This window comes from Peromyscus maniculatus, chromosome 20 (genome assembly GCF_049852395.1).
Source record: "Peromyscus maniculatus bairdii isolate BWxNUB_F1_BW_parent chromosome 20, HU_Pman_BW_mat_3.1, whole genome shotgun sequence".
Classification (NCBI taxonomy): Eukaryota; Metazoa; Chordata; class Mammalia; order Rodentia; family Cricetidae; genus Peromyscus; species Peromyscus maniculatus.
In genome coordinates, this window is record NC_134871.1 from 71,618,520 (window position 1) to 71,643,889 (window position 25,370).

Below are 25,370 nucleotides of genomic sequence, written 5' to 3' on the forward strand. Positions count from 1 at the left end.
TTCCCAGCTCGCCCTCTTACTTCCATAGACATCTCCACCTGGCTGTGGTCTTGGAAGCCCTGCTGAGAGTGTTCAGCCTCCTCTACTGCCACTTTGCCATCTGAAGCCCCTGCAGTGCCTCCTCCCGACACTTTCCATTCTTCATCCCAGATGCTCAGGGCCAGCAAAAGCACCCGTTCTTTGTGAACACCTCCTGTATCTGCCAGGCTCTCCTCCATCCCCCGAGGGTGAGACGAGGGCCTCATCAAGGTCTGTCTTCTGTTCGCTCTGACCACTGACTACCAACCCAATTGCCCAAATATTCCTCATCTCCCTGGAAGCTCCAGTCGGGCATCAGGGCTTTGTGAGGAAAAAGCTGAAATCTTCTCCACACCTTCAGAAACTCCTCATGAGTGGCACATCCCTGGGTAGAGACTCCAGGGAGTCCCTGAATGAAAGGGAAAGTGAGGCACCTGGTGTGTTGAGACAGGGCTGCCCTGCTGTGCAAACAGGAGCAGATTTTTCTGGAGATCCCACTTGGATGTTCTGTTTCAGCCTGGCCAGGGAGGGGGCCACTCATAGGGACATAAATCCGTCCTGTGCTGGGCGGAGTGTGCTGTGCACTGAAAAGCTGCGCTGTAATGACCTGAGTGTCTATCCAGGGCTCAGCTAGTTTTCCCTGCAGATAAGTAACTTCAAAGCAAAGCTCTTGTCTGAAGGGGGGACACTCTGTGGGAAATGCTTCTCAAGAACAGAACTTCTGCCAAGAAAAAAAAATTTCTATAGATTCCCCCAGATCACCACCTGGAAAGGCCACAGTCCCCCAATCTGGCAAATCCTTCCTGACCATGTTGCACCAGCCCTTACTCCAGGGCCATCCCTGGCCCCCTCCTACTAGAGGAAAACCTCCTGAGCACCCCAGCCACCCCTCCCTCAAAGGCTCATCCCTCCCCCAGAAGCCCCGCTTTTATCACTCCCAAATCTCCTTTCTCTGTGGACCCCACTTCCACCAAAGCTTGACATCCAATAGACACTGCACAATATCCATTGCAAATGAAGTTTATTATGCAGATACCCAAACCACAGTGCTCAGAAAACAGAGTCCCTTTGAGAGGCTTTGTACACAGAGGCATAGTTCCCCGGGCCACTGTTGGGGGATGGAGGAGGGAGGCTACCTGGGGTCCCCAGCAGAGCACCATCTGGAAAGGACGGCCAGATGGGCAATGCAAGGAGGCCAGGAACGGGACATGGGTTGAAGGCACACTGGGGCAACACAGATTCTCCTCCAGAACACAGTGTGTATCTCTGACTCTAATTGTTTATGAGAGGTCTTTCATCAACCCCCTCTCCAAAAACAAGAAATGCCATCAGAGGTGGATTACAAAAATTGGGGTTGCTCCGAGTTAAAGATACAGAGATACAGCTGACATTCTGGAATCAAAGCGTAGGGAGAAGACCCATCTCTATCTAAAAGAGAAGGTCACCCCGGAGCCACAACCTTCCCCTGAACCAGAACCCCCCCTTTCAGAGCCAGATACTGCGCCCCCAGATCCTGATCCTCCCCTGGAGCCTCCCCCAGAGCTATATCCTCCTCCTCCTCCTCCTCCGGATCCTCCCCTGGAGCCTCCCCCAGAGCTATATCCTCCTCCTCCGGATCCTCCCCTGGAGCCTCCCCCAGAGCTGTATCCTCCTCCGGCTCCTCCTCCAGATCCTCCTCCAGAGCTGTATCCTCCTCCAGATCCTCCTCTAGATCCTCCCCCAGAGCTGTATCCTCCTCCTCCGGATCCTCCCCTGGAACCTCCTCCAGAGCTGTATCCTCCTCCGGCTCCTCCTCCAGATCCTCCTCCAGAGCTGTATCCTCCTCCAGATCCTCCTCTAGATCCTCCTCCAGAGCTGTATCCACCTCCTCCGGATCCAGACCCTCCCCTGGAGCCAGAGCTTCTGCCTCCAGAGCCATGGATGCTACCTCCTCCTCCTCCTCCTCCATAAGACCCTCTTCCTCCAGAACTTTGACCTCCAGAGCCAAAGCCAGCCTTCGATGCCACGGATGAGGAAATGGTGCTGCTTGTCACGGCTGTGGGAGAGATGATGTCAACCCAGGAGTTCTGACCACCTCTACCCACCACCGCCCCATTAAGACAGGCACATGCCCCACTACGTACACACAGACACGTTGTCGTTGAAGTCTCCAGACATCCTGCCAGGGAGGGGAAAAAAATTGTGACTGAGCATCTGGACTCCGTGTGGATGAACAAAGTTGTTTTACAACTTCCACCTCCTAATATGCAGCTTAGCTGCTTCAGTCAGCCACACCTTCTATGCTGACAGACGACAGAGGATGACAAATGTGGTGACAGACCCCATGCATCTCTACAACCTGAATCTCAATCCATCCCAAGATCTCGCTCCAATCAAAACACACACTTGCGTTGTAGATCCAGAGCGGCCGAAAGTCCCAGTCACTTCTGACTGTGTACCCCACGTTGTGTTTACGGCCACCTCAGGGAATTTGCAATGCAGAGTCCACGCCACACCCAACATTTCAAAACGAGGCCTCACCATGAACATTCAGCAGAAGGAACTGAAACTCTGTGAAGCTGCCTACCCTTCCCAGGTTTCCTGCCGTTTCCACCGAAGCCTTGGCTGTTCCAGCCCAGGTTCCAGTGCCTGCCAGCTCCTTCATGGGCACAGGAGGCATTGCCTTTCAGACATGTATAGGGCAGTGGCTTGGAAAGGCAGCTCCTGTGTCATACTAGCTACTGACACCGAGGGCTTTTCCTCTCCCAATAGCTTCAGCCACCTTAAGTCCCCTAAGGATGCTGATGGCAGAGGAAGAAAGTGTTCCTCTTTAAAGTAGTCAGATGATTCTGTTTGTCATTCTAGAGGCCTTAAAAGAAAAAAAGTGTGTCCCTCCAACACATTTGAGGCCATCTCCCCATTCTGGGCCAAACCATGGAGGGAAAGGAAGGTAGTCACCCTATAGACTTAGAGATACACCCTTCAGTCTCTCTGCCTATGTTCATGCCATTTTGTGTTCTCTTTTAAAGAAGGCCAGGATGTTTAAATTACCACCTAGTTTAACGTCTTGTAACAGGTCCTGTTCGCCATTCTCTATTGATAAGAGAACAATGTTATGGTTCTCATCCTGAATGTCTGCTTGGAGAAACATACTGATGCTAATCTCACTAGCCAGAGGCCCTGCCCAGTCCCCAGCCTTCTCTCCCTTCACTCCTGCCCTGACTCCAGGAGACAGGAGAGTGTACACGGTGACACCCTCTGTAGTGACGCCCCTCACCTGCACTCCTCCCCCTCCAGCAGCTTGCGGTAGGTGGCGATCTCCACGTCCAGGGCCAGCTTGGTGTTCATGAGCTCCTGGTAGTCCCGAAGCAACTTGGCCAGGTTCTCCCGGGCCTGCTGCATGGCCTCCTCCAAGTCAGTGAGCTTGGTCCTGGCATCTTTGATGGCATGCTCTCCACGCTGCTCTGCATCTGCGATGGACTCTTGTACACTCTTACACTATGAGGAGAGAAGAAGAGAAGGCCTCTGTGTTGCAGAGTACGGTCAGCCTGACAGAGGAGATGAAGGACAAGACACTTGGTGTGGGAGGCCAGAATCACTGGCCCTGGAAGTAACGCCCTCTTTGGAGTTAACAGATGTTGCAGACCACTGTGCTGTGACCTGTAGCTGCTGTTTTCAAGCTAGCTTCCTCCCATATCCCTTTGACTGAACCCATATGTTTTCCCTGCAATGCCCTCAACCCTCCTAACACAAGAACGCATCATCCATCCCGTTCTATGTGCAAATGAAGAGACTCTATTCTGCAGAACTTCTGCTACCTCTTAAGCAGACTCTGCCCCAGCAATCAGCTCCAAAGCCAAGGTCCAACGTGGACCAGCTTCCTCCCACTCACCGCCCCTCGTGAACACAGGCATCGCGGCGGCTGCCTAGGGGCTGCACCATGATGGAACAGGAAGCTGTGTCTCCAGTCACACAGCAAGCCAAACAAGATCTTGCTTTATTTGCTGTTACTCCCTTTAAGTCAAGCAATCCTTCCCCTTTGCTGATCTTCACCTCAGAATGTGTCTTGAACTACTCTGAAGGTCTTAAATAGCATTGATCCGGAAGAGATTGGGATTGGTGCAAACGTCTCTGTTTCTCTTCTGTCCCGCAATCTCTCTCCTACACTTGGGGGGAATGACAGAGGTGGGGACCCACCCTGAGCCCCAGGCCTCACCTGCTTCTTCACATGTGATATCTCCCCTTGCAGCCTTTGGATTGTGCGGTTCAGCTCACTGATCTCCATCTTGATCTCTTTCAAGCTGTCCCCATGTTTTACAGCAGTGACCTGGAGTTCTTCATACTGATGAGGGAAAGGGGAGACAGTTCACAGGGAAGCCCTGTCTGAAAAAGGCTTAGTCCGAGCTAAAGAGGGCCAGTGCCAGGCCAGGGGTGGTCAACCAACCTAAGAAACAATCTCACATGCCCCTGAGGATTTAGTGCAAGTCTCTGAACTGTCTTAGGAATGATGCTCAGCTTTCATCAGACAAACATTCCGATGCCCTTCCCAGACCTGACCCAGATAGGGGTGAGGCTCCGCTGTGGCTCCCTCTGCATCCCCAGGACTTGCCTTGCTGTGGTACAGCTCCTCTGTCTCAGTCTTGCTCTTCTGGGCGATGAGCTCATATTGATTCTGAACCTCAGCAATGATGCTGTCCAGGTCAAGGTTCCGGTTGTTGTCCATGGACAAGATGACATTGGTGTCAGTGACATTCTGTTGTAGCTGGGACAGTTCCTACAACACACACACACAGTGATGAGCCATGACCTTCTGCCCATAGCCACAGAGAGGGAGAGGCCTCCTTTCCCTGACATTGAGGAAAGGTAGACTCTCAAACTAAGCATGCCTTGGGTGGGATGGAAAGTGGTACCCCCACAGGGCTATCCTCGGGATGGAGAAGATGGCAGGAAGGTGTTGGTGGGCATCCTAGTAAAATGCCCTCACCACCAGGCCAGTAGGCCTAGCAAGAACCTGGTCCGTGGCAGATTCCTTTAAGTTTCCTTCCTATCTCAGAAGTGGGCTGGGGAGAGAACGGGAGGTATGATGAATTTTAACCTCTGGAGAACAATGGGCACATGGACACAGGGAAGTTCTGTGCTGGACATGCAGGGGATGGAGGAAAGGAAAGGTGACCTGGTATTTCCAAACCTCACATGACATCAGAAGAAGAAATCCCTCTCCCCCATTCCTGCTCTAGGGAAACCGCTTACAGGACTGCAATGGTCTCACTGCATTGAAGTCAGACTATCAACAACCCCATTCCGGCAGGCTTTTCAACAATTGAAAAGGACTTTTCTTTGGTGGGAAAGGTGGGAAGTTGGAGTCTGTTGGGGACAGCTCCCTTTACCATGTCATAGAGTGTTCTCAGGAAATCAGCTTCCTGCATCAGTATGTCCACCTTGGCCTGCAGCTCTGTCTTGTCCATGTAGGAACTGTCCACATCCTGCAGAGAAGTCAGAGGCCTCTCGATCAACTCATATACCCCACCTTGAATGGCCCCCTGCATGGGTCCCATATCCTCTCTGCTGCCTCCACCTAATGCCTGTCAGTTAGCCACCTCCAGCTTCCCAGGGCACTTCCAGATGAGCTGCATCTCCACAGACCCTCGTTTAACATGTAAACTACCTTTGTAGTGAGCGCCACGCACAGATCAGCTGCTCAGACACCCCAGCATCGTGAGAGCTTGCAATGGGCCGAACATTACCGACTAGTCTCCCTTGCTGGAGACATGGTGTGTTCCCATAATAGGTGCGATGGCTTTGGTGCCCTTCCTCAGTCTTCATGCCTCCCACCCTGCTTGTCCATCCAAACTCTCCTGAATTTACCTGGACTATTCTCGAAAATCCTTGCAGGACCTGGGCTAACACTTTGTAGTTTTCTAGCTCAAACCTTTATCAGCATAACTCATCAGTAAGCAGACATTCTAAAGAGTCCCATTCCTCCTCTGCTTTTTAGAAGAATAAAGTACTTTTTTCTGTGGGCGTTTTTCATGACACTCTTTAAGTGGGTAATCAATGGAGGTGCTCTCCCAAATACAATAGGCAAATTGGAAAATCACCTATGGAAGTTAGCACACAGAGACCCTGTTCTTCTCAAAAAAATAAAAATAAAAAATAAATAAATAAATTTTAAAAAAGCCAGCTCCTGGTGTGCCGCACCCTGTTGCTGGCTCTGTGTGTGCACTCACACAGGTTTTCTGGCTCTCCTTCTAGACACAGTGAGGTGTCAGGCAGTTCTATTCCTACCCTGCCCAGGGCATTCCCTTGCTTACCTTTTTAATCGTCACGAACTCATTCTCCGCAGATGTGCGCTTGTTGATTTCATCCTCATACCTGTTGAGCCCCCAGAAAACAGCAGCAGTTAGACTGGCTCTGTTTGGCCAGCTCCCTCCTTCCCCTTTTTCTACTGGGAGATTCAACTCTCTTTAAATGCTTAGATTAAAACTATGAAAGTTCGACATGAAGGTAGCTTTCTATTCATTAATCTGAGCAAATGCAAGATCCAAAACCCCGCCTTCTTTGTAACCCACAAAGATGCCCCTCCACACCACCCTGGTGCACCAGCATGAGGTCAGCAAGTGGATGGCTGCAGTCAAAACTCCATCTCCACTCTGGGTTCCCTCAGTCACCTACTTCTTCTTAAAGTCTTCCACGAGATCCTGCATGTTGTTCAAGTCTGAATCCTGCGAGTTTCTTTCCGCAGAAAGACTGTCCACTCGTTTCTTGAGCATGCCAATATAGGCCTGGAAGATGGGGTCCAGGTTGGTGGTGCGGGTGCCCACATCCAGCTGCTGCAGAAGTTCCCATTTGGTCTGCAGCACCTGGTTCTGCTGCTCCAGAAACCGAACCTGCAGTGGTCAGATGGGAGAATCCATAAGGTCCGGATCACCTGTCACACCAGGGAGCCACTCTTGCCCCCAAGAACCTCTGGTGCTGCTCCAGGAGATGTAGAAGTCACAATGCTTCACCCTCACCATTCACGGGAGGCTGGAAAACACTAGGCAGGGTTTCTGAGCCCCACCCCCAACATCAACACATGGAGAGCATGTACAGACTTCTGACACTGAGTCTGTCCCGCTCGGCTCTCAGAACTCTCCTACTTCATGATCACTATTTTGTTCACAGCTGCTCCCTAGACACCAGGCACTTCCCTCCCCCATTCTAGGACTCTGCCAAGGTCCCATAAATTCTGGAGAAAACAGAAAGCAGGCATCTGCTGGCCTAGTAGCAGATGGCACCAAATAGGAGAGTCCTGGGGGGTGGGCAGAGCTCCTCCGCCTGAGTTTTAAGAACCTTGTAAATTCCTGTCTAATTCAAGGCAAAGGAAACAAGACAGGAACACCCCAAAGTGACACCAATAGAGACTTTATGGGTCACCAAAATGAGATGGTTCTCTTGAGGGCTGGAATTCTATTCATCCCCAAACATATTTCAAGCACAGGTTTCTAGATTGTATTAGACAAATAATGCACAGGAGAGACAAAACCTATCCTTTCTCGATACCACCTTCCAATCCTGCTGTCACCTGGCCCAACATGCTCTGCCACTACTTGCCTATTTCAACTTTTCTATGACGGCAAGTTTTTCTATAAATAGTATATATTTGGACTGAAAAATCAAATGCGAAGAAACTGTTGTACAATGTGTGGCCCCCAAAGCCGGCATCTCTTCCATTTGAAATTCGCAAAGGCCCCTGGCTTTGGTGGCCACATCAATGATTCCCGACAGTCTCTCCTTGCCTTTTCCCCCGGCACCACAGGCGCAGCAGCCCAGCATCTCATCCCAGAAGGCGCGGGCCTCTCCCACTCACCTTGTCGATAAAAGAGGCGAATTTGTTGTTGAGAGTTTTGATCTGCTCTCTCTCCTGAGACTTCACGTTCTGGATCTCTGGGTCTACTTTGACATCAAGAGGCTGCAAGAGGCTCTGATTGATGGAGACTTCGTGGATGCCTCCACCAGGGAATCCTCCAGGCCCCCCAAAGCCGCCGCCGCCGCCTCCAAAACGGCCTCCACCAAAGCCGCCTCCACCAAATCCACCGCCTCCGAATCCACTGCCACCTCCAAATCCACCGCCTCCGAATCCACTGCCACCTCCAAATCCTCTGCCTCCTCCAAAGCCAGAGCCACCTCCGAAGCCAGAGCCACCTCCGAAGCCACCACCGCCTCCGAAGCTGCTGCCGCCTCCAAAGCCACCAAAGCTGCTGCCGCCTCCGAAGCCGCCGCCGCCGCCTCTGCCACCAAATCCACTGCCGCAGCCAGCCACGCTAGTAGAGATGCTCTTGTACCCTCCGAGGCCAACAAGACTCTGACTGCCAAAGCCACCTCCACCAGAGCCTCCTCTGCCACCACCATGGCGGCTCAAGCAGGAGAAGCCGCTGGTTGATCTCCGGCCCCCTCCAGAGACCACAGCCGAACCACTGCTGAAGCCACGGAATCCTCCACCACCTCCTCCGCCTCCTGCTCTTCGAGACTTGCACGAGATCTGACAGCTCATGATGGTTTTTTACTCAGCAAGGGAAGTAGAAGATCCAAGAAGATCCAAGAAGAACCTGGAGACTGAACTGTGCTCTTGGGAGACTCGCAGGGTCCCCTTATATATCTGCCAACTAGGTGTTGGTGAGCTTGGGTGTGGGCCCGCTTATGCATGGGTTTGGTCTGCCTGGAAGCTATTCTCGGTGAGTGATTATCAACCTAATGGCCATTAAAACATCTACTAATCAGCTCCACTCCAGAACCTGCTTCGATTGCGAACTCCTGTTTATCTGCGCATCTGTCACGCAATTTGATTTTTGTAAAATCATCAAAGAAGAGATTAGGATTTGCGTTTCTCAACTTGAAAAAAAAAATGTCCTGCAAAATGCTGCTCCCTGTTCTGGACCGACCCATGGGAAGCTGGCCACCACCCATGCCTGTGTGGGCTTACTATCTAGCTTACCAGGGGAGGAAGGTGGGATTTGAGGCTCTGAGAGCACGCACTCCAGCTTTCCAGCTCTCTTGCTTCCCTGTGGCCCAAGGGGGATGGGAAGACAGTCTCTACATATGGTGACTGTGGTGGAGAATCAGCCTTTGCTTATAAAGAGGAACGGGCCTGCCATGCTGCAACAGTGTAGCATTTATCAGCTCATCTCAGCCCCCTTCTTCCCAGGCCACACCAAACATACACATGGCCGAGCATTAGGGAAGGGATCCTTTTCAGCCCTGTCACCACCAACTTTGACGACCATCAACTCTATCGATTTCTGCATGGGAGCTGAGGGGATGAAGGGGGGAAGGGGCAAGAGTTCTGCTCTGAAGTCTGTGTGACTCAGGGCCCTCGTGAAAGTCTCGCAAAGGCCACATGGCTTTGAGATCCAAGAGTGGACCAACTCTTGCTCAGAAACCGTGTACTGCCTTGTGATTCGGAAGGCCATGAGAAGGCAGGCTCTTCACTGCCTTCAAAGACGGGTGAGCTTTGGGGAACCCAGCCAGTCTGTCTATGCAGGGTCATCAGCTGCACATGCTATGTTCACACCAAATCCGGGCAGCCTCTCCTGTTCAAGTGGCTGCTCATGGGACAGATGCTGCAGAGAAACAGAACCAACGCCAAATCAGAGGTTCTAGGTTTACATCGCAGTCTGGCCATGTATTGGCTTATATGACCTTGAATTAAACTTTGTGGTTTCGTTGCCTTAGCTACGGAGTAGAAAACTGATATGCAATGTTTTGGTAACTATACTATCATAAATGTTAAATGCTGTTATTTTGAGTGAAACAAAGGCATTTTCTTTTCCTTTCAACCTCAGTGTGCTAGTCTCTCTTCTAATGGCTTAGGTCACACTTTCACTGTTTGAGAGAAATGGCATTGTATAAGTCACATTCTGTGAGCCTCGGTTGCTCGGTTTCCTCGGCTATAGAAAGCAGGGGAGGAGGAAGAAAGAAGGGAGAAGAGAAAGAGAGGGAGGAACAGGAATAGAAGAAGGAGGAGGCGGAAGAGGAGGAAGAAGAACACATTGCAGGATACAATGCTAGTTAATGACTGAAACTTGATGCATTGGATTGAACCCTCTTCTTCTCCCCTTCCCGGCCCTGTGTGGTAACCACACAGCGGGGTGGGAACAGAGATAAGGACGGGGAACGTGTTGGGCTGTTTGATTTACAGTGAAAGATGCTGAACGAAGCTGAACGAAGCAGCCCAAGAGTCTCCTCGATTTTTTTCCCAATCCAGCTTATATAATTACAATCATGCAAATCAACTATAGAGCTAAAAGCTCCAGAGTCTCACTCCAAAGCCAAATGTGTCATTATCTATGGATATCTCAGCAACGCCCTAATTGTCCATTGCTCCACATATGACTCTGCTGAGGCCATGCCAGATTCAGAGGGTCTTAATCCCTAAGTGAAGAAAAGGAATAAACACGCAGGGGGCATTTGCTGCGTCCTAGTTTTGTGCCCAGTGCCTGGTCAACACAAACATTTTAATTCTGCTCTCTCGAGTCTCCACTGAGCACCTGCCCCTTCTAGACCCAGCCTGTGGTGTGTGAAAATCAATTTGGGGAAGAATCCTCTTCGTCTATTGAAAAGTGGAGGTTAGAAGTGTGGAGATTTTATTTCTATGTGTTTTGTTTTTAATTTAACCTTTTTAAAAATAATTTTGATGTATTTTTTTTAAATATAGCATGTTTTGCATTATTAAAGGGGGTGAGATGGGAATTAAGACCCTTGGTCTGGCTGTGGTTTGATGTTTATGTCCATGGGAATCTTAATCCCACCCAGATCCTCAGATCCTCACTGTGTTACAAAGATATTAGCTCCCGTGAAAAGGACAGTTTTTGTCTCTCAAAACAGAGCAGGAATGCTGCGGCACAAACCCCTTCCTGCTGCCAGCAAGCTCAAGCCCCTGGTGCTTCTCAGGGGTTTGCAAAAGCCTGTCTGCTGGCCAGTGGGGCAGAACACTGAGGCCTCGGTGGTAAGCAGAGGGAGAGTCATTCTCTAACCCACAGAAGTGAAGTTGAAGCAGAGGTGGGTGCTGAGAGCAGGAAGTCTTCTGCTCCACACCGCCTTAGCAGCATGTCCCTTACAGCCTCCTCGGCACAATGTTCCCCATGTTATAATGAACCTGCTCCTAGACTTACGCAGAGAAGAGCCAAGGTCATATTCATCTTTACCAGAAACCTCCCTCTCCCAGCGTAGTCACCCCAGGAATAAGCCTGTGACCAAAACCTCCTCATTTCTGAGGTTTGGTTTGGGACTGCAGGCTGGCCCTGGTCCAGGACTACAGTGGTGAGCTTGCCTGAGTCTTTGCGGCCTCCCCTGTAGAGTCCCTGAAGATCTGGGAATGGTCACACGTCTCTGTGTCTCTCTAGCAGGGTTCCCTCTTCCTAACCTCGAACCAGCTCATCTCCCTTTCCCAACGTCTGTGCATTAGCTGAACAGAATAAATACCCAGGCACTCTCAGGATACTAAATAAGTGTTTGGGTTTTTTTAAAACAAAAAATAAAACAAACCACAGCCCTCCTCCTCCAGCCCCTGATTGCTGAAAGTGGCAAAAAACCAGAGTAGAGCCAGTCCCACGGTGGCCAGTGAGCCTGCACTGCCTGCAGCCCCCTTCTGTTTCCCTCCCAGCACCAGGACGCTGCTCCAAAGAGCACCACCATGGAGCCAGTGGCTGCAAGCAAAGGTGGGTCAGCCTGGCAGACGCCCAGCGGGAGCCACTTGCTCAACTTCTTCCTCCGGGGCCTTTCTTTCCAAACGATTATTCTAAACTGCTTACTCAGTCCAAGTCCCAGGCCCTGACCCAGTTCCCCATCCCGACTCAAGCCTCCCCTTCATGTCTTACCTAACCTGTTCATTTTTCAGTAGTTTGGGCTCTGTTCGCCCCCCCCCCCCTCTTCTGAAAGAAAAGCATGGGACCGCTGGCTTTAAGGGGCCCTCGTCAAACTGGCTGTTCCTGGAAAGGCTAAGTGGCAGTTCCCTTCCTCTGCAGGACAGTCCCAGAAGGAGGACATTCCAGGACACACATGTCGGCTTCTGGGAAAAGCAGGGTGTGCAAGCTTCAGAGGCAGATGGACAATGAGGACAGGAGTGGGCAGGGCCCAGTGGCCAGCAGGCATCTGTCATACGTTTGTGGAATGTAGTAATTGGTGAAAAACAAATCAATAAGTCAATGAAAGAAAACACTAGCATAGAACTTGGTAATGAATGAAAGTCACTTCCTTTCCCTTTTGCTGTGGACATATATGACACATGTAATTTAATTTTAATTGTGTGTGTGTGTGTGTGTGTGTGTGTGTGTGTGTGTGTGTGTGTGTGTGTGTGTTTGGGTGTTTTGAAATGGGGTCCCATAACCCAGGCTAGCACTGAGCTCAAGGCCCTCCAGCTCTAGGCTCCCAAGTGTGAGGATTATAGACATGTACTGCCATGCCCAGCCTTCTGGCCCAGAAAACTGTATTCTGTATTGTGGATTTGCTCTCTACATGGTGGATCTGCAGCTGCATCTACTCAGCTTTTTGTGCAGGCATCGTAAAGGTTCATGGAGACCTGTGCCCTGTTGGCTAACATGGTACATAAGTGTGGTCCCATGCCTTCATTCATACAGAGAAAACTGTCATCCATGGACAGCACTACTGTTCCAGCCACAACCCTCCTTCCAGAGATACAGTTACCACATTCTCCCCGGCCAGATCCGGGCACTGTCCATTTCCTACAAAGCCACTCAAACCTAGAAGAACCAGGTCGTCAGATACCCGACCCTAGGCAGAATCCAAACAGGAGCATCATCGCAGCTGTGGGGTCATGTGGTCCTCATGGTTCAGAGACTCCCCAGGCTCTTCACATTTAGTGTTCCCCCCGTCTCACCCAGCCTCTCAAAAGTGGGGGGCCCTCCTACCAATCCCATACCACACTGCCACCACTGACTGTCCTAATTCACACCTGGCTTCCCCTCCCCTCCCCTCCAACGCCAGTAGGAAGAGCTCCTTCTTCTTGTCAGAGTTCCCGTATTGCCTCTGTGGGGATAATCGTAGGCGGAGGCTGGTGGAGCGAAGCCCTCTCCCCCAAAAAATGAATCAAAATATGCATTGAAACAAATTTTATTTTGAAAGTCTAAATTTGAGCAATCCCTGCTGCTCTGTCTAGCAATGAACTTCTTATAAAAACCATCTAAAACAAGCACAGGCTTTACTCTTGGGTGAGATTTGGAGAAAGGCAACTGTTCAGAACTCTTTGAATAGCTTTGCGTTTCTTGACATCGAAAACAATGGATCTTGAGAATTCTTCTTTAAAAAACCCTTTAAATCCAAAACAAAACAAAAAAAATCAAATGAAACCATTGCTAATTAAGTGGTTAAAAACAGAGCTATTACAGTCATTCACCCCGGCTGTATTAAATTTATGACCTGAATTATATTTTTATGGGCTTTGGGCACACTTCACAGCCCATTGGGTATTCAGAGAAGTGTGTTCACCTCTGGTTAACGGACTTAGAAGCGAAGCTGTGTGCTAACCCAGGAAGAGTGCTTAGAAGCAAAGGTCAAGTCCTTGGACCATGTGCCTGTCACCTCACATGTCACCTCACTCAGCCCCATTCGTTGCCTGTGGACCGAAGGCCTTAGTGACCATCAGAGAGCCGCTTGGAGAAGGTGTCAGAGGACCTGGGTCCCCTGACTCGTGACCACTCTGGGCCCAACCCCTAGCCATTCTGGGCCTTGGGTTTCTCCTCTGTGAAATGTGGGTGCTGGACTCCAGAGCCAAGGGGTTCAGATAACAACCATGCTTCAAGAACTTCCAGAGATAAGCCCTTTTGAGGGCTGAGGCAGCTCTTGGGGAGCCTAGGGACAAAATATGCTATGCAATCCCTGTGTCCAACCATTCCCAGTCAGGTTCAAAAAAAGGTGGACTGCAGGAGCCCTGCAGAGCGGAGAGGAAGGGAGAGTAGTCAGATGTCAACAGCTGGTGACCGGGTTTTGCCTGCGGGGTGAACAGACATTATAGACAGATGTTAGGATCTGGACAGACAAGCTTCCTTGTATTTGGTGCCCCCAATCTGAGCTCCTGGGGGTGGTCATCCCTGATCCTTCAGAGATGTCTAGAGCAGACCCACACATAGACACCTCTTTGAGACTCCTTTTTGTCTCCAAAATGGAGCTGAACCACTGTGAACCAGCTCTGCAGCTCTGCTCTCTCCCCGTCCCTCAGCGTCCTCCTCCTCCAAGGCACCAGGGCAGGTGGCCACTTCACCTTCCCTCCTGGGGTACCACACCCACCATGCAGGAATACTTTAAAGAAATCTCTAAAAGACTGGAGTCTCTGGCCATGTGTAATTATCTCCAAGCCTCTCTCAGACACCAGCACCTAAACTGTCCGCTGCCCACCTCGACCCACCTGCCTTGTCTGGGTCTGCGTGCCTCCGTGCTGTGTCTCCCACATGGAGGAAGACCCAAAGATGCAGGTGTCATCAAGTGTCTGAACAGAATCCTCACTGCAGGTTTAACTCCACGCCAGCCGTTCCCTGTCAGGCAGAAATAATGTCTCTGTAGTAAGAAAAATTATAATGTCAGAATTTTACGATGAAGATGTTATACAGGCTTGTCCAGGCAAATCCATGAAGCCAGATCATTGCCAACATACATTATCATTGCCCTGCCAGGTACAGATGCTGGGAAGCAGGAAGAAGGGCCTGGCTTCGCCAACCAGGTCTCCCCAGACCCCTCCCATGCCACAGAGAAGACAGCATCTGGAGTTACTGTCCCCCAGGAGCAGAGCAGGAGACAGGGGGCCAAAGCTGCCGCTCCACTTCTCTGTGGCATCCTTGGTGGGACCGGAAAGTCCTCTCATTGGATCAGTACTTCCGTGTGTGTGTGTGTGTGTGTGTGTGTGTGTGTGTGAATGTGTGTATGTGTATGTCTGTGTGTGTGAGTCTGTGTGTCTGTGTGTGTGAGAGTGTATATGTGCATGTGTTTCTGTGTGTGTGTGAATGTTGTGTGTTCAGTGTGTCTGTGTGTATATTTTAGTGTATGTGTGTGAGTGTGTCTGTGAGTGTGTTTCTGTGTGTGTGAGTGTTGTGTGTTGACTGTGTATGTGTGCATGTGTGTGTCTGTGAGTGTGTTTCTGTGTGTGTGAGTGTTGTGTGTTGAGTGTGTGTGTACTTTCCTATTCTCATTCTCAATCTGCTAACAACCCCATGAGAGGAGAATCATGACAGATTGGGAAATGGGGACAGAAGAGTTTCTCCAAGGTACACAGAGTCTATGCCCAGGACATTTGTTTATGGTGTTCATCACAGGGATTCCCAGCATCTCTGCGAACTCCAGACGGTTGGTGGTGCGGTGTGCTCACCCTCCTGACTTCCTTTCCACCTGCCCCTCCCCCCCCCCACCATTCCACCCCAGCTCTCCTGAGCTGGTAACCCCAACAGATGTCTTTGTTCCTTTAAACTTATGCTCCTTGTTCTTCCGTCACAGCTCTGCCTCCACTTCCCCTTCTTCTCTTATTCCAGGTTGAGTGTCAAGGAACACTTGGGTTCTCAGATCGCCAACTCCTCAGCTTGGTTCTTAAGCAGGAGTCCCTGGCTGGACTCGGGGCCACCTGCATGAAGTAGAATGCTGACCCAGGAGCAGTTTCTTCCTTGAGAAGGAATCTCACATGTTCACAGGCTTTATGACCTAAATATATTCGCCTCTGTCCTGAACTGCCCTGACTTCCCTGTGTTTCTCACCAGCTGCTCCAGGCCATGGCGCCCAGAACCAACGTTGGCACATGACAGTGCCCAATCAGATCCCGATTGGCTGTCTTTTCCTAGGCCACTGCTCCCTAAGCACATACCAAGACACGTGTGGAGAGAACTTTGCTGTGTCTGGATTCTCTTGGTTTCTGCTCACACCCCAGAGGGTGGAGATGGTGGGTGGGCCGGCACAGAGTGGGAGGGGCTGGGGGAGTGTTGAGCCACAGGACTGGGAGAGAGGAAAAGAACTACAAACTGTCAGGCTGATGAGGAAGAAGAGCAGACCCCTGGCTCTCTGAAGTCTCGGGAGTCCAGATGCCACAAACTGGAAGGGACAGGAAATCTTGTCATCCTTCCTCTCTGTGAGGAGAGAGCGTAGCTTACCTCCTATCGGGTGTGTGACATCAGCAGGAAACTTTTAAAGGACATATTTCAGAGACCCTTGTCCTGTTGACTTTGGGAACACAAAAACAGTGTGAAGACAAACAGTTAAGAAAAGAGGGAATGGCCTACTTTACCCAAAGCCCTGCTTCGGGTGCAGTGGGAGTCCAGGCGTAAAGCTGGGCTGCCACCGCACCATAGGGAGTACCCAGCCTGCCTGGGAGAAGGCCGTGACAGCAGAGCGAGGACTGCAAGACAGAGTGCGAATCCCTGAGTTCCAGGGTTCTCCGGAAGAAGACACGAAGGACGGTCCACTGGGTAAATGACTGGACCTGAGAGGGAAGGCAAAGCACCTGGGAAGCAGGGAGCCAGTGCTGGAGGATGGACACATTCGCCCAGCTCCTCCCTCAGATTTGGTCTCTTACTCACTACACACCCTCCTGGGTTCTCCTTTCACATCCTTCCTCCCTAGATGAGCACTGAGACTCGGAGCCCTGCTCCTGCCTGGGAGTGCTCCAGCTACAAGAGATACCTGCCCCTGGCACCATGCAGTCTGGCACCATGACCCATCCTGAATCACACTAGATCAGGCAAGAACCCACTTTACCTTGAAAAGCAGATTTCGCCTATGTCCCAAACAATAGCACCTGTCTGCCACCCAACGGCGAGCAGTCCTGCTCCCCAGTTCCCCTACGACACTGGAAAGGAAAGTTGCCCAGCCGAGGAAAGGGTTCTCTCCCCGTCATTTGGGGCTTCTCTCTGCCCTACGCTCAGTATTTATTGTCAATGCCTGTGGTATCCCCATGGGAATGATTTTGAGGGATTATCTATTTAGGGGAGACAGCGATGATTCTAATCCTGGCAATGGGGCCCTTCAACGAACATGGCATCGGTGCTGTCCTGAGCCCAGGCTGTCTGAAGGAGGGTTGGCGGGTCTCCAACCCCAAGCCCCGCTCTGGTTATGCACTCATGAAGGACACAAAGGACACGTTACCCACCCTGCACCGCTGGACTGAGGCCCGGCTTCATCACTGATTACCCTCTGGACCTTGCAAGGGTGACCTACCCCTGGTTGGCCTCTGTCTCCTGACCTGTGAAGAAAAGATAACAGTGCCAGGATTAGCTAAAGGACCAGCTGTGCCCACAACATTCAGCACGGCCCCCAGCGCAAAGCATATGTGTCCCCTTGTCCACGGTTTGCCCCTTCTTCCTGCCAATCCCAGCCAGCTCTGGGCTCCTCCCCCGGGCCGGTGCCAGGCATCCAGCCCTTATATAGCAGCTTTGGGGAATGGACTTCCTCATAATAAATGGATTTTGCTTTTTTTTTAGTGTGTGTGTGTGTGTGTGTGTGTGTGTGTGTGTGTGTGTGTGTGTGTGTGTGTGTGTACACACTCATGTAGCATGTTGGGGAGGTTCCTGTGGAGGACAAAAGATTCCCCTGAAGCTGAAGTTACAGACAGCTGTGAGAGCTGACCACCATGGATGTTGAGGACCGAACCCTGGACCTTTGGAAGAGCAGCAAGCATTCCTAACTGCCAAGCCTCCTCTCCAGTGCCACTTTTGCTTTTAGAGGAGCTTCTCATTGAAATTTCAGCTGCACGTATTTGTGGGGCAGAGGGCAATGACTCAACAGGGGTGGCCAGCATTCACCGATCAAGCCAAGGCATCCACATTTCTACTCCAGGGAAGGTACTTGCGTGCTTGAAGACACAGGAAAATGAAGAAGGACATATCTCTTGGCCATCAGGGAAGTGGTCCTGCCCGGGAACCTCAGATGCACCTCATTCTACACTCGGTACCTTGTCAAGGAGGAGCAGCAGGGACAGAGCCCCTGCAGGTCACCCCTGTACATGTCATTCGCTTTGGCAACCTCCCCTTGAAATAACTATGGTCAGCACTAAAGCATTTCACACACAGTAGAGTCTCTAAGGAGCAAAGAGGACTGCTGAGGACCACAGATCCCACATCTGTCAGGGATCCCCACATCTGTCAGCTCCACCCTCTCTGGCCCAATTCCCTGCACTGGGGGACAATAACTGAGCTGAGGTTTTCTGCCCCGTGAAGGGGTTTCTCCCTCCTGGCCTCTGCACAGACAGCTCAGAAACCTGGCAGAGATCCCCTTAGCTACTTGCTGTCTTAACATTTAAGAGGACAAGGCCCAGCTGAGTGACTCGTGGAGGTCGGTGACAAAGCAGGATCCCGGCCCAGCTGCTCCCTCACCAACCTGTACCAGCCCAGCTGCTCCCTCACCAACCTGTACCAGCCCAGACAGCACTAATTTCACAGCCAAAACAAAGGGCTCAGGAGCAAAGCTCAGGAGCAGAGGCAGGGGCCTAATCAACACCGCAGTCAACACTCAATTACCCATAATGATGGGAAGTAGGAGCACACAGTTGTGTCCTTTACAGCCGTCTAAATCTTTCATTGCAATGCTTCCTTCCCTTGGGGCTGTCAGGGCACCAGATCAGCTGCACCTCCCTACTGGCTTCCCTGTAGATGGGCCAGGAAAGGGGCTGATTAATTTTGTTCAGGACCAAGTTGCCCAACCCCCGCCTCAGCAGTCACGGGTTGGTGGCAGCTTTGCCGTGAAATGACTGCATTTCCCCTGCTCCTGCTAAGCATACACCTCTCTGCGGTGGCACGTGGCAGGCTACATATACCAGTGAGGCGGCCCAAGGCTTCTGACACACCACCTTGCCTCCAAGCCTGATGTCTTTACCATGGAAATCCTTTCAGTCCATTGTAAAACCAAGAGAGGATGGATGAGGAGGTGCAGCCAAAACCAGAGCACTCCTCCCCCGGAGCCCAGAAGGTTTTCTCTAATCCCAAACACACCTTAGCAGTTAGCACAGTGGGAATGGAGACACCCAACTGTTTCGCAGTACATGCCGATCATGGGTGATCTCGCCTGAGAATTGTTTCATTCTTTCTTCGGGAACACAGAGATAGATATCATGTTCATCACTTGCCTGGAATGTTCTTCCAGCCTCACCAGGTACAGGACAAGAGGAAATCAGCTATGCTGACATCAGGGGAAACTTACACCAATGGCCATGGTGAATAAAGAGTGCAAATGTTGAGTGTGAGGCAGTCCAGGGTTTGGGAACAGAAAGCTGAGTCTAGGCTCCGTCTCCTACACCACTTCTACAATTCCATACAATCGAGGTTGAATGAGACAGGCGGGTGACAACCATCCAAACTGGAGACTGACTTACAGGCTCTTCTTTTGAGATGAGAAATGCCTGGGGATCCTGTCTACCCACCCATCCCTTCTCCACCCACGACCTTGATCCACTCTCCAAGACCCAACCCAGGCCTGCTTTCTTCTGGACTGGTGGACCAGAGACCTGTGCCATGGGGTCCCTCCCTCTGGTTTCTGTCTGTTTAAGTCACTAAACAACAAGAATTCCCTGCTCATCTGTAGTGTACAACATACACTCTACTGTATCCTTGGGATGAAAAGGTAAAGACACGGTCCCCTCCCTCAAGAAAGTCATTATCCCATGGATGAGAGACTCATGAGCCAGGGTACCATAGAGCTATACACTGTGGAGGTGATGTGCTGGTCAGTGTTTATGGAGGAAAGCCCTGATTTGGAGTATTTTCTAATTTATGTGGTGTAAAAAAACACCCACCATGGCTAACTTCAAGCTATCACGTGAGATGATGGACTATAGCTAAAAACAAAGGCACTCAGCTGGTTTCTGTGAGCTGCCACACCACCAGACATGCCTACCAGGAAAAAAGAAAATAGAATTAGAAAAAGTGATGCAAGAGCTGGGGAAGAAGGAAACCTGAGAGCTGGTTTTCAGAGGACCGATGTGTGTTACGCGCAGAAAAGGAAGAGGGGAACTCTGAGATGAGGAAGCATTTGCATAAAGATGGGTCCGTTTGGTTCATTAGCAGATAGCAATTCCACACCTCTCCCTAGGCCTGGCCTAGGCAAGAACATCCCCAGTAACACTCCCGACAGACGGATGTGAGAAGTGTCCTATGTAGGTTCTCAGCCAGGACCCCATGACCTTGCCACCTTCTTCCACAGGACTAACCCCAGCAGGTCCTGCCTCTGTGGCATCTCAGGAGAACCTGCTTGGTGTATCTGAGGGGCAGCTGTCATGGCGATAACATCTGAAGCAGGATATCTTACTAAAGTTAAATGTTTGGTGTGGTTCATGGTTTGTCTCCTGAATTGGGTGAACTTGATGGACAGGTCTTTAAAAAAAGATGAGTGACAAGGATATGGAGGTAGCTCAGTCAGCAAAGTGTTGTGTCAGCGTGAAGACCTGAATTCAGTACCCAGCGCCCACGCAAGAAGCCAAGAGTGGCTGTGTGCGCCTGTAATTCTGGGCCGTACTGACCGGCTGGCCTGCCATACTCAGGGAGACACAGGCTCCAGTGAGAGACCCTGTCTCAGGAAAACAGGCAGACAGCACCCGAGAAACAACACCAAGTTGCCTCCTGTGTATACACACACACACACACACACACACACACACACACACACACACACACACGGGAAAAGAGAAAGAAGGGTGATAACAAGACAGCAGCACCCCAAAGGCTGCTCATCCCAGGGCAGAGCTGACGGCATCTACCCATGACTGAGGCCTTTGGCTTGCCTTTCTAGTAAAATCAAGACAAGGGGCTTCACATCACCCGGAAACGGTCTCAGAGGCTAGGCTACCCTGGCACTGCTGCATGGCATGTTCCTCAGAACGGCAACATCCCCTCCAGAGTGGAGCATTTGCTCCTAGAGAGATGGAAGGCTCTGGAGCGGTGGGTCTCAACCTTCCTGACGCTGCCACCCTTCAATACAGCTCCTCACGCTGTGGTGACCCCCAACCATAACATTATCTTTGTTGCTACGTCCTAACTGTAATTTTGCTACTGTTATGAATCGTAATGTAAATATCTGTGTTTCCCGATGGCCTTAGGCGACCCCTGTGAAAAGGTCATTTGACTCCCAGTGGGGTCATGACCCACAGGTTGAGAACTGCTTCTCTAGAGCCTGGAGTAGTGAAAAAAGTCAGGTCTCTAGGAGGAATAGAAGCTAGAATTCCTGAGGGCTTCTACCAACAGAACAAAAGGGATTGAACAATGGGTAGGGGGAGAGACTTTGGGTCAGCCAAACTGAGAAGATGTTTAGATTGTGGGGTTGACTGAATAGAGCTCGGGGTTGCAGGTTTTAGGGAGTCATCTCCTACGTCAGGTGGGCTTTCTGCTTCTGAACTACCCCTGCACCACATAACTAACCCCTCATCTGTACTCCTGTTAGTAAGCCCAAAACAACCTCCTTGGCTCACAAAATTAGACATTGTTGCAATGGTCTTCATGGGCTCCCTTTTCTGAGGTGAGTAAACGTGTGTGTGTGTGTGTGTGTGTGTGTGTGTGTGTGTGTGTGTGTGTGTGTGTGTGTTTGGGTATGTGAGTAGATGTGAGTGTGGGTGTTTGAGCATGTGTGAATGAGTATGTGTGTTTGAGTGTGGATGTGTGTGAGCTTGTGTGTGTGTGACTATGTGAATATGTGTGTGAGTGTATGAGTGTGTGTGTGTGAGAGCATGTGAAAGTGTATGTGATTGTGTTTTAGTGTGTAAGTGTATGTGTGTGAGTGTGCATTTGAGTATGCTGTGTTTGAGTGTTTGTGAGGGTGTCTGTGTGTGTTTGAGTGTGTGTATGAGTGAGTGTAAGAGTGTATTGTAAGTGTGCATGTGTTTGAGTGTGTGCAAGCATGTGTGAATGTGTGCGTGTATGCAAATGTATGAGTTTGTGTCAGTGTGTGCATGAGTATGATTGTATGTGTGTTGTGAGTGTGTGTGAGTGTGTGTGTATGGTATCTCTTCAGGGAAAGTCTGTCACACAACACTGACACAGCTTTCCCTATCTAGATCTTCTAACATTGCAGCACCCACTTTGCCCATGGCCAGTTCCCCACTAGTAAATGATTATGTGGCTTACTGCACACCCCCAACTCCCCACCTGATCCCCGATTTCAGGAGGTATTAGCTCTCTGTGGTCTTTCTAAAGAGATGACTAGTCCCCTCTCCTTGCTGGGCCTGCCGCCCCCAAGAATGGCGCTAGGGACCTCTCCAGTCCTGCAAAGTACAAATGCCATTGCTTCTCCGGCCAGGCTCCCTCCCCTCCCCACCACTCCCAGCCCAGCCCCGCACAGGAAACACTGTCCTGGCACGTGCTAGCTAGCAAGGAAAGCCAGGGAACGTGTTGTAGATCGTGGAGCGCACTTCACGAGGACACACTTCTGTACCTGAAGCAGTTTGAAGACTCAAAATTAAAGACCCCATATGCTGCTTCTTAGTGATGTTAAACCTATTTTAAAAGAGTCAGAAATAAATAAAGGATGACCCTGCCACTCATTAAGGCCTCCCAAATCACTCAGGTGACAGAGGCACATCATATCTCAAACACGGGGACATGGAGAGGTTAAAATGGAAGGGGTCCTCTCTTAGCATATCCTCCTAGAGATTGCGGCATTTGTCTGGACCTTGAGTGAAATGTCATTTTTTAATTCTTTACATTTACTTATTTCACCTCATGTGTGTGAGTGTTTTGATTGTGTGATATGTCTATGCACTATGTGCATGCCTGGTGTCCAGAAAGGCCGGAAGAAGGCATTGGGTCTCCTGGGGCTGGAGTTATAGATGACTGTGAGCCAATGTGTGGTTGCTGAGAATCAAACTTGAATCCTCCGGAAGAGCAGCCAGTGCTCTTAACCACGGAGTCGTCTCTGTAGCTCCCAAATGGTATTTCTTTAAAGTACTAGGAATAGAATAGCACCTCACGCATGTCAGGCAAGAGCTTCGTCACCCCAGATCTCAGCTTAGGTTGCCTGGGCTGGCCTTGAACTTGGGATCCTCCTGCCTCTGCCTCTGCCTCTGCCTCTGCCTCTGCCTCTGCCTCTGCCTCTGCCTCTGCCTCTGCCTCTGCCTCTGCAGCAGCTGGGATTATACCTACTCTACCAGGCCTGTCTGAAAATGTCTATTTTAAACGTCCTAATAATTGTATGTACTTTGCAGTTCCGGCTGCAGAGTCAAGAACAAACATGGAAGCCATCATTTCTCATAGAGGTGACTTTTTATTCCTTTCTATCTTCTTTCATATTGCTATTACATTGTTTGTGGAATTTTTAGATTGAGGGTAAACAATAGGCCCTAACGACCTCAAATGAACTATTTCCATTCCCCGTCCTGTAAATATCCTGGTGAGATGGTAGACCATTACTACAGCTACAGAGAAGAGTGTGGGAGTGGAGGAACTGCAGCAGGCACAGCACCCCACCCCCACCCCACCCCACCCCCACATCCCCCACCCCTGCACCCCCCACTCCCCCACCCCGTCCTTGGCATCTTTACAGTCCCTGTCTGCGAGATTTTGAGCCACACTGCATATGTACCAGGAACCTGGGCAGGATTAAATCATTCCAAAAACTGAACTCTTTTTAAAAAGAGTTCTATATTTTCAGTTTATGTGCATAAGTGTTTATCATCTGCACATATGTATGTGTAGGCAATAGGCCCATGCCTCATGCCCATGGAGGCCAGAAGAGGACACTGGATCCCCCGGAACTAGAGTTACAGATGGTTGTGGGCTGCCATGTGGATGCTGGGAATTGAACCCAGGTCCTCTGCAAGATCAGCCAGTGCTCTTAACCACTGAGCCATCTCTCCAGCCCCTAGCTTTTTTTTTTTTAACTGAACAAGCAAAAATGTTCTCCAAAAAGCCTACAAGGTAGCCCAAGGCAAATCCCGGCCTTTACAGTTTTTAAAATAGATGGTCAAAATATTCTAGAAGTTCAGTCCAGGAACCTGAGACTATCTGGCATGGGAAAGAAAGAATCTGGAAGATGTGGGACGAGAGTGGGGAACAGACAGACATGGGATCGCGCAATTGGAAGAGATCTGCCTTCTACCCAAGGCTTGAGTTCGCTCTATAGCGCCCCCTAGCTGGAGTCACCTCCGTTCAGGGAGCTTAACTCATTCTCAAAGGACAGCCCCTGCCATGCAGACTGCTGGGCCTGGGTGAACGTTCTTTAGAGTGGCCGCTATAATTCCTAAGAAGCCTGACCCTCTTCCATGCAAGAGTGGTGTGGTTCATCTTCACCAAAACTGGCCATCACACCCCAGCCTCCATCACCATCTCTGATCTTTCAAGTCCCCTTTCTGTTCTCTCTCTCTCTCTCTCTCTCTCTCTCTCTCTCTCTCTCTCTCTCTCTTTCTCAATGCGTTGAGGTTTTGCCTGCATTCATGTCTGTGTGAAGGTGTCAGATCATCTGGAACAGGAATTACAAACAGTTGTGAGCCGCCATGTGGGTGCTGGGAATTGAACCTGTGTCCTCGGAAGAGCAGCCAGTGCTCTTAACCACTGGGCTGTCCCTCCAGTGCTCAGGACTGAGCCCAGTCTCCAGGGATAAGACCTTGCACCTTCTGCCAGCGAATCCCCATACCAAGAGGGATCGAGCGGCCTCCCCACATCTTCACACCCAGTGAACAGAACAAAGGAAATCGCTTTTCCTGCTGTCACTGCCAAGAATCGTCCTGAGCTGTTCCGACTAAAGCGTCTTCCCTCCCTGGACCCAGAAGCCTTGCCCAGCTAGTCCCGGCAGCAGCGTCTGTGTGTAACGACACCTCTGTACCAGCAGAGGACACTCCACACTGCCTAGACAGAACAAGAAGGACCTATTGACAGATTGGAAACTGGGTGTGGGCCCCTGGGAGGGGTGGGAACACCTCGGCATGAACCTGGGAAGGTCACAAGTTGACTAAGACAGCGCCATTTTTCTGATAATGGATGGGCAGGGAGTGTCAGGTGTCCTCCAGCAGATATGGGAGGAGCGAGAACGTGACACAGTGGTGCAGGGCATCATGGGTATCCATCCTTTCATCAAAGACCTAAAATTTACCGGCACCACCCAGATGTCTCGTGGGCATCTTCCCGCCCCTTCTGTCTGGCACAAGGATCCAGCCAAGCTTTGCTTTAGAGAGCCGTTCTATAGACCACATCTGTGCCTTCCCTCTGCAGCTGCCTGCAGGCCGCATCTTCAGGGAAGGGGCCTCTGCTGCTTACCTGACAGCTCCCCCCTGCCTGTATCTTGACCTTGCCCTGGCTCTTCTCAACTTGAATCCTCGGTCCCCATGGACTTCTCTTCCAGGCTGCTTCTTGCAATTCACTCCCCTCTCAGTTTCCATGACAGCGATTAGTGGCAGCTCCCTTAACACAGTTAACTGTTTGTTTTCTTCTTCG

General features: G+C 50.7%; 1 protein-coding gene and 1 long non-coding RNA gene across 2 annotated transcripts; both read right to left on the minus strand.

Annotated features, from left to right (window-relative positions):
- Positions 1–1,033: 1,033 nt before the first annotated feature.
- Positions 1,034–10,289, minus strand: Krt2 (keratin 2). Its single transcript, XM_006981873.4, has 9 exons — positions 7,847–10,289; positions 6,670–6,884; positions 6,309–6,369; positions 5,385–5,480; positions 4,607–4,771; positions 4,214–4,339; positions 3,275–3,495; positions 2,142–2,176; positions 1,034–2,053 (listed from the first exon to the last, which is right to left on the minus strand). Exons 1-9 carry the CDS (start codon positions 8,528–8,530, stop codon positions 1,443–1,445), a joined length of 2,214 nt encoding a protein of 737 aa, XP_006981935.1. The 5' UTR covers positions 8,531–10,289; the 3' UTR covers positions 1,034–1,442.
- A 2,828-nt stretch (positions 10,290–13,117) lies between these two features.
- On the minus strand, positions 13,118–25,299 carry LOC121824386 (uncharacterized). Its single transcript, XR_006066268.2, has 5 exons — positions 25,194–25,299; positions 17,114–17,206; positions 16,253–16,447; positions 14,396–14,522; positions 13,118–13,981 (listed from the first exon to the last, which is right to left on the minus strand). It is a non-coding gene; the product is annotated as an uncharacterized LOC121824386 (long non-coding RNA).
- Positions 25,300–25,370: the final 71 nt, after the last annotated feature.

Excerpts from the sequence above, each read along its gene's own strand:
- Krt2 (XM_006981873.4), bottom strand. The coding sequence starts at position 8,530 with ATGAGCTGTCAGATCTCGTGCAAGTCTCGAAGAGCAGGAGGCGGAGGA. Across the intron at positions 6,370-6,669 it reads GTGGAAGACTTTAAGAAGAA|GTATGAGGATGAAATCAACA; the intron begins GTAGGTGACTGA and ends GGGGCTCAACAG. Across the intron at positions 2,177-3,274 it reads CTGGAGGGGGAGGAGTGCAG|GATGTCTGGAGACTTCAACG; the intron begins GTGAGGGGCGTC and ends CCTCCCTGGCAG.